The sequence below is a fragment of the Xyrauchen texanus genome, chromosome 33, assembly GCF_025860055.1.
Source record: "Xyrauchen texanus isolate HMW12.3.18 chromosome 33, RBS_HiC_50CHRs, whole genome shotgun sequence".
NCBI lineage: Eukaryota > Metazoa > Chordata > Actinopteri > Cypriniformes > Catostomidae > Xyrauchen > Xyrauchen texanus.
In genome coordinates, this window is record NC_068308.1 from 760,748 (window position 1) to 773,401 (window position 12,654).

Consider the following 12,654-nt stretch of genomic DNA (forward strand, 5'->3'; position numbering starts at 1 on the left):
TCATGATACTCTCCATGATCCACACACAACTCACCACACGCCCCATTGAGAGAACCACTAATCACCACCACGAGGAGGTTACCCCATGTGACTCTACCCTCCCTAGCAACTGGGAGAATATGGTTACCCCATGTGACTCTACCCTCCCTAGTAACCGGGACAATTTAGTTGCTAAGGAGACCTGGCTGGAGTCACTCAACACGCCCTGAATTCAAACTCACGACTCCAGGTGTGATAGTCAGCGTCAATACTCGCTGAGATACCCAGAGCCCCACTCATACTCATTCTTAAAAGTATCAGGAGATTGCTACCCATTGATTTAAAGTCACCTCTGATTGGTTGACGAGCAAATCAAGCAGTTGCAAAAAGATTCAATATTTTTATTTGCATGATGTGTCCAGCTGTGCACAGCAAAGTGGTCGAGTTCTTGACTTCTGTTGCTGCTTTGGGAACTCTCGGTTGAACTGTACCATGTAAAACCACCTTTAAAATACATGCCAGGGACCATATATTTTAGCGGCAGGATGCCAGTTAATGAACTGGCTTAGGAAAATGATGTTTTTATGTAACTGTCATTAAAGCACTCCAGGCTGTGATATGTTGTGTACTTACAGTATATGCACTATAAATACAGACTATAGTCAGGACTGAAGGGTGCTGTTAGACACAACACACAGTGGATTATCTTGTGCCTTATTGCTTGAAAAGAGACTTGACTTGATTGAGTCTCTTTGTCCATTTCTCAGCGGATGCGTTTCTAAAGGCAGCAGTCAGTGTTTTACCAGAGGTCCCACGCTCCATCAGTGTTGAGGGTAAACAGCGCTCATCAGAGCCCTTCCTGCTCGACTTCATCAATAACTTCCTCTCTACACTGCTCGTAGTGCCGGTAATACATGCTTACATATCTGCAGGAACGTTGTTCAGGACATCTGGTTACTCTGTGTTAATGTGAGTGATTGTTTGTCTGGTCTTGTAGGATCATCCTGAGCAGGGTGTGCTGTATCTGGTGCGAGGACTCTTGAACATGGTGCAGGATTACACCTGGGAGGACAACAGCGACGCTAAAGTCCGCGTCTACATCAGCGCTTTACCATTACTAGCAGCAATGAGCCAAGAAACTTATCTCTACACCATTCCTAAAGGTATCTCATGGTCTCGTTTCAACAAAATCAAAAGATTTTGCATATAGAAAATGAAGCCTGTTTTTAGGACCAGTAGGATGTTTTTCAATTGAAATCATAAATATGGATTGATATGTATGGATAAAGACAATACAGTAAAAACTACAATGATGCATAAATACTTCACAGTTTAAATCATATCTTGATTGAAATTAAAATAATAATAATTATTACCATGACATATGATGCGCACACACACACACACACACACACACACACAGAATAAATACACATGTTCTCTAATGAATGTACGGACTCAAACACAGAAATGTCAAATAAAAGCATCTCTCTTCCTGTTTCAGTGGATTCCAATGAAACTCTCTATGGGGGAGATCCCAAGTTCATTGCAGAGATCAATAAGCTGTGTGAGACTCTGATTGGTCAGGTGCTGGATCACTTAAAGAGTCTGGGGCGAGACGAGGTGAGTGCATTCTTATCATTTACTGATCCAGAAGCAGCCTCTAAAAGTGTTCAGACACTTGAATGACAGATAGAACACTTAAATCAGGTGGCATTTATCTGATAGAAAGATAGCACAAGCACATGATTGAAATGGCAGGAGTCAAGGATCAAGGTGGGCTTGTTGAACACTTCTCAAGGAAACATGTGTTCAGTTCATGTGTTCTCTCTACACTTGCAGTTTCCTCATCGGCGTATGTATCTTCACAGATCATATTTTGTGCATTTATTTAAGTGTGAATCGTTACAATGTTCCAGTGTGGGGACAAATATTGATGCAACAGGATTAGACTGAATGAAATGCTATAATTCACACTTTTCACAAAGAGTTCATTACTTCCCCCTGAATACTGGAGTGAATGTTTTTAGATTATGTTCATTGTCTTTCAATGATTTACCTGTGTGACATGATTGTGATTGATTGATTGATTGATTGGGTCTTTGACAATAAGGTTATCCATGATAAGCTGTTATAAAATGAAATCTAATAATAATAATAATAATAAAATAAAAATGATGTAATGACTTTAGAAGTGTCATATGGTGTAACCATCAAGTTAATGGTATTAAAATATTTTCCACTTCTCAGAAAAGCTATTTTCAAGAAAAACTAATATTTGTAAGACAAAAAAAGACCTTTTGAGTCAAGAATATTAAGATGTTTTTTTCAGGGTTATGCCAAATGAGGTGAACAAAATGTGCCTTTTCTTTCAAATGTTGATATTTAATAATATGACAATATTTTTTTATAAACTTCACACAGTCTTGAGGGTCTAAAGGGGTCTTGCATTTATTGTTGTTTTTCTGACAACAAATTGGTGACCTACATGTTGATCACGCCACATTAATTTTGTGAACAAACGTTTTTCAAATACATTCAAATCTCATTTTAAAATCAAATTGTTTCAAGATTTTCAGCTTTTAATAGAAGATTTTGATTAAATTTTTTACTATCTCCGGATAGTTCCACCTAATGACATTTTTTGACATTAAAGGCGCTGTAAGCGAGTTCAGTCGTTCCACGAGACTCTGAATTACCCACGTCCCCTCTTTCCAAAATACACTATTCCAAACGAGCTTCATTAAGAACGACATCAATCAGGAATGTTTTTAATACAACAGTGGTAACACAGCACCCTCAACTGACAACTGTTATGAACTCTTCTCAATGTGGCCCTTGTCAAAGTCACTCAGATCGTTACTCTTGCCCAGTTTTCCTGCTTCAAACACATGAAATTCAAGAACTGACTTCACTTGCTGCCTAATATATCCCACCCCTTGACAGATGCCATTGTAACGAGATGTTATTCACTTCACCTGTCAGTGGTTTTAATGTTGTGGCTGATTAGTGTTTATATATAATATGATTAATCATGTTTTGCATTGCTCATTGACTTCTATTTGTATATGTTTGTATGTTTAAGGGAGTGCGCAAACAGGGTACTTTGGCATTCTCTCTGTTCAGCTGTCTGTTAGCTCATGGAGATGTACGGAACAATAAGCTCAACCAGCTGTGCGTAAACCTGTGGAACCTCAGCCACAAACATGGCTTCTGTGATACACGTACCTCGGTTGGTCTTAGTAACACACACACACACACACACACACACACACACACTTACTTAAACAAGTAAATCACATCAATAAATTCAACTATATAATTGGGGATATACAGGGCCAACATGTATCAAAATTCTGCTTTAGGCAAAACACCATCATGTGTTCATGACAGGCATGTTATCTTCCTCATAAGGAAACATCAGGTGCTTTTAACGGTTTCCTGTGTTGAACTGTGCTGTTATGTACTGATCCAGGCTCAGTGACATGGTTTCTTCTAAATCAAGATTAGATCGAACAATCATGAGTCGCCACACATATCTGTTCGGTGTACTAACTGTGCTTAGAAATGCTCAAGTGGAAATGCAATTGGAACCGTTACTCACCCTGCTCAGAACCGTTCAGTCCAATGTGGAAAAGTGCCGATTGATTTTTGTGGTTGCACAACACTTTGTAGAGGGAAGCAGGCATTTGTTTCCACCTCATCAGTTAATTCACCAGCACTCTGACAAAATGACGAATCGTATTGTCACATACACCTGTTCTGCTGAATGAGGTCAGTCAAGGTTAGAATCAGGGCATAACATAGACTAATATATTAGAGCTTATTATAATGACAACAGATTGATCCTCCCCCTAAATGAACTGTTGCATGTATAGAATTGTACATTTATGGAGGTCCCTAAAGGTTGACAAATCTCTCTCTCTTGATCGTAGGTTCGGACTCTAGAGCACATCAAACATCAGGCACAGCAGCCAGACTTGAGTCATCTCACAGACATCATAACACGACTGTCACTGCAGTCCAGAGCCTGACCACAATATCAGTGGTCAACAACCAGAAACTATGAAGATCACAACAGTTTCAGGTTGTCAGCCTCTTTGAAAAACATGTTGTTTTCAAATATGAGTGTTCCGGAAACCAACCTGTAGTGTCCAATTTCGGTCATGTTTATTTGTGAAAGACAGTAATGCATCACAAAGCTTTTGAGATTAGTTGAGGGGAAAATAATTATAATCACTCATTCCTGAAGATCGTTTGATTGTCTACAATTTCAGTTTGCACTTGTTATTGTATAACCAGGTATTATATCAAATAATCGAAACTATTATTAGTACATGTTCATTTTGGTTAAAGTGAGAAAAAGAGACGAACAGACATCTTCAAATACCGTTTAAGTAGCAATACACTTTTGCGTGTCAGACATCAACATTGATTTGCTTCCTGCTACTGTAGTTGGTTGCAGGTGATTTTAAGAGAGGTCATTTCTCATCCTGGACAGAATTTGGACACATCAGCACAGTGATCAATAGAGTCATCATTATTAAGGTTAATGTGAAGCATTTATTATTGACGGAGTCATCTGATTGGCCCTTCATTGTCCCCGTGCTGGAACATTATTGGTTATGGGTTTCTTTGAATCATTTCTAGTCCTTTAAAAATCACCAAACCAGACGAAATGATTTTCAGAATAATGATGGGAAGTGTTCACCAGTCCAGTTCTGATTTACTCTTCAATTGTAGCAGCTGATTTCAAATAAATTGTTACCTATGTGATTATGTTCCATTTTAAATTCAAATGTTTAAAATTCATTCAAAATGAATTATGTCCACGGGCTGTTATTTAAAAAGTCATTTATAGAATTAAAAGAATTGATCATTCTGTTGGTGGTAATGTTTTGGATATATGTTATACACCATGATGTAATTGTGTTTGCTTAATTTACAGTTAACTAGTGTTGTTGTTATATTATTGTCACATCAATATGCCTGATCCATGAGATCACCGTGTGAAGTGTCTATAAGTTGATCTAACGTTCAAGGACTAATCAAATGTGGCTCATTAATGCAGCTAATTAGAATCCCTGGAACTATCACATTTATTTTTAGACAAAATACTTTCGGTAACACTTTACAATTAGGTTTTATTTGTTAACATGAACAATCTTTTTTACAGCATGTATTTATCTTTGTTAACAATACATTTGTTCATGTTAACTGATGAACCTTATTGTAATGTCTCACTATAATTATCTGTACATGCTTATTTTAGAGGCAGAGCAAGTTATAACATTTTGATAAAAACCTTTGGAATAATGTGCACTGATGAATCGTGCACAACAAGACCTGGACCCTGTATACTAAATAGTAAGTAGCAATATAATAAAATAGCAAGTAAAAAGGCTTCATTTTGATTTCATTAACTTTGCAATGAGGAAGAACAAGACGCATATATTTCGGTTACATCCATGTCTATCCGTTTATTAAGCTCAATCACAGTTGAGCAGGGAATGAAGCAGCGCCCTGGTGGCCGATAACGGCACATTCACACTCTGCTCAACGTGAACCATGCATTCCTCATTCACTTACTGTTAAGATCTGTGCTTTTCTCAGCTTCACACACACACACACACACACACACACACACGCACAATGTGACAGTGGTGAAATGCCCCATCAAGGATACGGTAATATCTCTGGTAAGACCTCACTGTGCACAGACAGGCAGGACCAAGCCTCGCTCCGGTTTAACTATCATACTGTAGAATTCATCAAAGTACATGAGCATGGATTATAAGTTAGAGTGATTGAATTACTTTCAATAATACAACTAGCTACTTTCACCCCCCACGGCGGGACAGGAAAGTAACAACAAACGAGGGCCCACCACACAGACAGCTCAGCAGAACTACACGTGGAGACGTGAAGTGCACCTGTTTCTTTTATGAATTTTGTTCGCCAATAGTCCAGGAAGTGTGATACTGTTGACCCTTCATTCTTCAAAAACTATACACAGAACAAAGTCCAACAATAACAAGAAAGAGTTAGTTACTGAAAAAGAGCGTCCAAACGGATGCGTGACTGGCGATTGTTCAGTTCAGTGAATGGTTTGGTGACATGGGGACCAGCGAGTCTCTGCTCCAGGACACTAGTCCAGCTCAATAGGGCTGCTGTCCTCCTGAGCTTCCTCACCCTCCTCTTCCTCTCCTGAGCTCATGAAACTGTTCAAAAGGTTTCCTAGCACACAAATCAAGCACATCAATCTCTTTTTTGTTGTGTGTGATACAAGTAGTAGGGATGTATTCAAATACTAAAATCACTATTCAGTTATTCTGCAGGTGCAATAGAAGTCTTCTACCCAACCCAAGCCCGATAGTACCACCAATCAGTTTTTTCATGTATAGGGTGAGTTAGGGGCTGTTCACACATGTTCTTGTGTGCATCAGTACAGCTTTTTTCAATAGTTTTTCTATGTAAACGCACTAGATAGGTTTGTTGCGCTGCATGTCGCTGGGTTTGTTTTAGACACGGTGTAAAGACAGAACGCAGGTGTTATTAAAAACTGAAGTTCCTTTTCTTTCACCATTTGTTGTGATGCATCTAGATTTTTTGGCACAGGTCTCACAAAGATTTGACGTTCTGAAGAAGTTCAGGTTGCCATTTATAATACAAATGATTACCGTACACATCCCTAATAAGAAAGGGCTTAAATAGACTCAACATTGAACAGAAGTACTGTATTAGTTTAAGACGGACGTGAGATTCATTTAAACCCTCTAATAAATACTATGTGATTTTTTTTCTAAATGTAGTACACTGCAGAGATGTTTGAAGACATAGTGTGTGTGTTACCTAGCAAACCACCATACGATGACGACTGTTTAGGTGGCACTCCAAAGAACAGCTGTCCTATTCTGTCCAGATACTGAGGTCAAAGTTCAAGAGAAGATTGCAGGTTACAAACAATGAACTGTTCATGGGGAAATGAGCAGAAGCAAAATTATAATATTAATGATTTCTAATAGATATATAACATAGGCTGAATAATTAAGCAATATTTGTCCATTTTGAGATTAGCAGTTGACATGCTGATGGGCTCGTTTAGACCCTTTTCACAAATCCATGTTTGGACTGCAGAAGTCAGACAATAGCAGGGTAAGAACAGCACATATCTTTTTTTCTTACAACATTAAAAGAAAAAGTCCACTATGATACTTTCAAAGCTTTCTAAAAGAAACAACAAAATAAAGAGCGCTGGATTACGACGGTCAGAAGAGAGATAGAGGACACATTTTCTGTCTCTCCCTCAACAGATGTATTGAAAAACTGCACTTAATTGTTTGTTTTTTAAACTTGCTTCAGGTAAATATGATACAAATTACAATGTTCTAAATGTGTACTAAATATAAATCATTTAAATAGTTCAGCAGCTTGCATCATCAGTCTGTGAAATGTTTATTCTCTGATTGGTGGGTCTTTTCTGCTGGATCATGGGGAGTGTGTATGTTTTTTACATGCAATTCACATGATTTTTTAAGAATAAAGTGTAAATAACGGACTGATGTCTTCAACAGAAGCACATATCATCTATTAATATCCTCAGAGCTCACAGTAGGCCGGTCTTTAAAAATTCACCTGTTGAAAATATGAATGGGATTTTTACTTCCAGAATCAGACTGTTGCGCTCTATTGGATTCAGTTGTGAGTCCAGTCTCTTGTGCTTCTCAAGAGGAGCAGAATTTTTGTGAGATGCTGCTTATGTAGTGCAACAAATGATTAGTTTGAGCCTCCATGACAGTTCAGACCAAAGGTTTTTCATTAACCGCTACAATGTGCCTGACCTAATGTTGCTCATCATTGAAGGACGGCAGCTGGTGCTATGCAGACCTCAGAGTTTGGAACCGCTCTAGTGTCTCTATAGTTCTGTGTACTCTTGTATCTTTGAGTATTGAGAAAGACTTGCTTGTGACTTGTTAAGGAGCATCACCTCATTGTACATGGGGTCTCTCTTCAGTGACGGCTGATACTGCTCACATAACACTGTGAAGACTGTCAACTTCCCGCTGGGAATAAAACACACACAGGGAATTCCACATGCGGAAATAATGAGCCATATATCCTGAGTGTGAATACAGGACAGTGTCTCACCCATCCACAGCAAGCAGGAGGAACCACAGGAAGTTGAGCAGAGGCTGAATGAACGGAGGACCCTTCTCTATGGACGGGTGCTTCTGTGTGTATGTGGTGAACACCACCAACGCACTGGTTTTGTTTTTTAGACAGAGGAACCTGCAGTCAAGATGAGACACCGAGATCAATATTAAATGCAATATTCACTTTATTGTCTGGAAAACACTCGAGAACAGTGCGACTATCCTAAACATCTCCGTTTGAGTTCCACAGAAGAAATGACACAAGAACAACAGAAGTTTCATTTTTATATTCCCATACAAAAAACATGATGAGAAATGAAAGATGTGTAATTCTCTGAAACTCACTGTAATACGGCCTGTGCTACAAACATGTCCACTTCCCCGTGAAAGCCTTGCGCTGATGAATATTCCACCATCATCTGTGCGCAGCCCTCTCCGTCAGACGAGTGCAGGAAATGATAGCGTGATTCACTGTAGTTTTGTTCTGGACACACATAGACATGATCTGAGTATTCACTACCCCATGAGCTGATCTGTGATTGGACGTCATGTGTCTGTTGTACCTTTCCACAATGTGAGCGCGAGCAGCTGGTGCAGTTTGGGGTGGCCCAGCTTGCCCGACCCCCCTGATGACCACTTGATTGCTCTGGAGACAAACGCCACTCGCTCAGGGGAGTTCGGGTCCATCAGGCTGAAGAGTTTCGCCAAATGCTCTGGAACAAACACCATTAATGTTATTACACATGTTATTAAGTGTCAATGACAAGTAAAGAATTCCCAGATGATTAAAATCTGTACAAGATTAAGTTTAAACATCGTTTTAAAAACTTTACCATTTTCAACAAAATGTTTGATTTCATTAAAATGCTGAAACCATCAAATAATTTGGTTCTCTTACATCTTGAATACACATGAGCGAACAAATCAATTATTATCTTTGAATCATTAATAATAATTGCATTTTTCTTCTTCACAAACCAGTTTTACTCCAATAATGTGTCATTTTCAAGTGAAAGAGATTCAAATGTAGGATGGGGCTTGATCTTATTCATCAGGAACTGATAACACACTTATAAATCAAGAAACATTTATTGAGTATAGGATTATTGGATTTTATGTTCACTTATAAGAAGAAATAATATTAAAACGTTACTTCATAAAAAGCACACCTTACAAATATGACAATTTATATGACAATTAATCTTGAAAGCCCTTAAAGAGAAAATAAATCGCCATAGCCCTAAAACAGACAATTGTCAAAATGATTATTAATAATCACAATTATTTATTTGACAATTAATAACCAGCCAAATTTCATACTTGTGATAGTCCTAATAATTGAACAATGTCTCTTATAATATAATTTCTGTTCTTTATGGTTGGTTATTGATTAAAAACAACAACAAACATTTAATTATCACACATAGATGTGCTATACAAACCACATACTCTTGTTATACATGCTTGTCTTAAAGAGACAGTACCAATTAAGCATGTGTTCTACATATCATAACAGAAATATACTGTACATAATAACACAATTTCAAGATATTACTTAATGGAATAGAATGAACTTGAAAATTTTTCAAAAAACTAAAATGTGACAAATCTGGTGAAAAACTAATGATAAAATATAATTTGTAAAAAATATTTTCAAACTGTGCCTAGAAGGTTCCTTTATAATTATAGAGTATTAGCTGAGAGAGAATTTATTTTAGATGTAAGCAAAACTGGCATTGTAACAGAAATGCACCCATATGAGTACAGAGACTGCACTTATCAGTTACAAATGACTTGCTCTTATCATCTGATCGCAGCTGCATTTCTCTTCTAGTGCTTTTAGACCTTAGTGCTGCATTTGACACGATAGATCAAGACATTCCCTTGAAAAGGCTGGAGAATTATGTTGGCATTAGTGGAGATGCATTAGCATGGTTTAGCTCCTATTTAGCAGACCGCTACCACTTTGTCTATGTAAATGAGGAATTGTCAAAACAAAGAAACGTAAAATATGGAGTGCTACAGGGATCAGTTTTAGGGCCTCTGCTTTTCTCCTTGTATGCTTCCCCTGGGAGATATTATCAGAAATCGTGGAATAAGTTCTTTCTACAACACAATATTCCATCATGTTCATTATGATCACAAAACTCTGGCCTGTTAATAGTTCCCTAGAATAACAAAATTCACAAAAGGAGGTAGATCCTTTTCATATTTGGCTCCTAAACTCATCTATTGAGGCATACACCTAACTCACAATTAGGCTGTTTTAGTTGGGTCTGCCGGAACCAGAGACCAGAAACATTGATCATGATTTATAACTCCGCAATAAATTGAATTATTTCAATTTGTTTCCCGGTCTCAACCTCGGGACTCCTATCCTGAGGTCACCAGAACTGGCTAGATCCAGATGGACAATGACAGTTCACAGTGGGAGGGGCTACCCAGGGTAGCACCGCTGAAATTTTGCATCTTGCGTCTGGTTTGAACACAGTGTAATACTTCTGCATTGTTGCTCATATTCTGTGTTTACAAAAAAAAACATTTAAAATGCAGAGACTGTCGCAGCATGAACCGCTATGTGCTGCTGTACATGTATAAATTAACAATGACCAGTTTAATTATCATAACTACTAAAAGCAAGCATAGAATCTCAGCTCTAACTGCAGATAAAGTTAACTGTAACCACACCTCAAACTTTACATTGTTTGGCAGATGAATAGCACCCTACATCATACTTGAACATGAAGCTCACCTAGTGTGTGGTCATCCACTTTGGCTCCTGATTTCTCCAGTGACTCTAGCACCAGCATGGACAGATCTGCAGCACTGTTCTGCTGTTAGGAAACAAACAGAGATCTTACACACAAAACAAGTCTTTCTCAGTAACAACAGAGCAGACATTCAGGATAACACATACCTGATTATAACTAAAGAAGAGTAATGCTCCATTGTACATCAACTCTCTGGCCTCTGCATGCTTCGCTTGTGACATATACCTGCAGCCAGAGAACATGTTGTTAACGCAACACATATCACACACACGCACACACTACTCTATAATACAATATCTGAGATTTTGTAATGTAGGCAGCAGCACACTACGTTTGGACTATAGTGCATACAAATGTCTACTAGGTACACAGCACAAATTGTTTTGAAACCACAATGCCCAAAAATCCCATCTACATTGGTAGTTCACTAGGTTTGGAGATCTTGATTCCCCAAAAAAGCAAGCCATCTAAATAAGTCCAAAAATGCTGTCTAGGTGGACAGCGCCCTAGCTATCAAAACTATGATGCCTCAAAACACTGTCCAGGTAGGCAGCATGCTAGGTTTTGAAACCATGATGCCCTAAAAATGCTAGCTATTTAGTAGGTGGGCAGTGCCCTAAGTTTTGTGACATGATGCCCAAAATGTTATCTTGGTAGGGAGCACACTGGGTTGAGACAATGACAATATCTAGGTAGGTGGCACGAGAAAACAGGAGACACAAGACGTCAAAAACGTCTTCTAGGTTGATTATGAGACTATGCTCAAAATGCTGTCTAGGCAGGGAGCACACTAGGTTTTTGTGGCCATCTGAAGAGCATGAGGTGATTTTGTAGAGATACAGCAGGTCAACAAAAGGAAGAATGAATGAATGAATGAATGAATGAATGACAGATGTCAGGGAGTTTAAACGGTTTCGTATCTCACATTGGTCTGAATTTAACTTATAACTTATAGGATAGATAGATTTACAATGTGAAATGTTATAATTCAGCTGGTTAGGTGCACTGGTTACCTAGCTGTACTGTTAAAAATATGTAATTCTACCGAATGTCAGCAATAATGTTTTTGTCATACAGCATAACATTGATATAGGATTTAATATGTATTATAAAACAATTAATACATTATTCCGTACTCAAAATTGTCAATCAATCTTGATCTTCACATTAGCATGTGGCTAAAACAACTTGCTGATAATTTCTCTTGACTGACGTCTGCAATGGCCAATCAGAATGACGAACTGACGCAAGGGGAGGTTCAGAGTGAGCAGCCGACCAATCAGCGTGTGGGACGGGCTCGACTGACAACAAGAAAGATCTGGAAGCGACAGGCCCGAGCCGCACATTATTAATGTACACGTTAAATCTCACCTGAAGAATAATGTGCGGTACATCTGATGAGCCTCATAGTAATCTCCTCTCTCCACACTGGCTCTGAGTTTACCCTCCACCCGCTGCACTCCTCCGCGGTTCCTCGCGCTGGAGCTCTTCAGAGACTCCTGCTCCGACATGACTGTTCGTACAACCAAACGCGATGACTGTCACTGTCTGAGCGCTCAGACGCGCCACACTTACGCCTCTCCTTATTCCAAACGAGATAATTATCACTGAGCCCTCCGACGCACCGTACTCATATGGCAAGCCATACGCCTCTCTGTATTAAGTGCGTTCAGACCAGATGCGGCGAAAGCGTCAAAATTCGCTCTGGCTGCCCTGCCAACAATGCTATCGAAAATTCGTGGACGCTCTAA

General features: G+C 38.8%; 2 protein-coding genes across 4 annotated transcripts in view; one reads left to right on the plus strand and one right to left on the minus strand.

Annotated features, from left to right (window-relative positions):
* The window catches only part of vps35l (VPS35 endosomal protein sorting factor like), a 29,932-nt gene extending 25,095 nt beyond the window's left edge, over positions 1–4,837 (plus strand). For both annotated transcript variants that reach the window (XM_052102278.1, XM_052102279.1), the window contains 5 exons: positions 747–886; positions 977–1,142; positions 1,484–1,602; positions 3,065–3,211; positions 3,915–4,837. In XM_052102278.1, the coding sequence (XP_051958238.1) occupies positions 747–886; positions 977–1,142; positions 1,484–1,602; positions 3,065–3,211; positions 3,915–4,013 (671 nt within the window). In that variant the 3' untranslated portion in view covers positions 4,014–4,837. The remainder of the gene's footprint in view (positions 1–746; positions 887–976; positions 1,143–1,483; positions 1,603–3,064; positions 3,212–3,914) is intronic.
* A 584-nt stretch (positions 4,838–5,421) lies between these two features.
* Positions 5,422–12,654, minus strand: LOC127626486 (Golgi to ER traffic protein 4 homolog). Of its 2 annotated transcripts, none has more exons than XM_052102294.1 (9): positions 12,275–12,654; positions 11,050–11,128; positions 10,885–10,963; positions 8,696–8,845; positions 8,478–8,616; positions 8,128–8,268; positions 7,967–8,042; positions 6,832–6,904; positions 5,422–6,216 (listed from the first exon to the last, which is right to left on the minus strand). In XM_052102294.1, the coding sequence occupies exons 1-9, from the start codon at positions 12,412–12,414 to the stop codon at positions 6,128–6,130; spliced, it is 966 nt and encodes a 321-aa protein (XP_051958254.1). In that variant the 5' UTR covers positions 12,415–12,654; the 3' UTR covers positions 5,422–6,127. The 2 variants fall into 2 exon arrangements, with proteins under 2 accessions (XP_051958254.1, XP_051958253.1); XM_052102293.1 differs by having other exon boundaries at positions 5,424–6,216; positions 10,885–10,966; positions 12,275–12,646.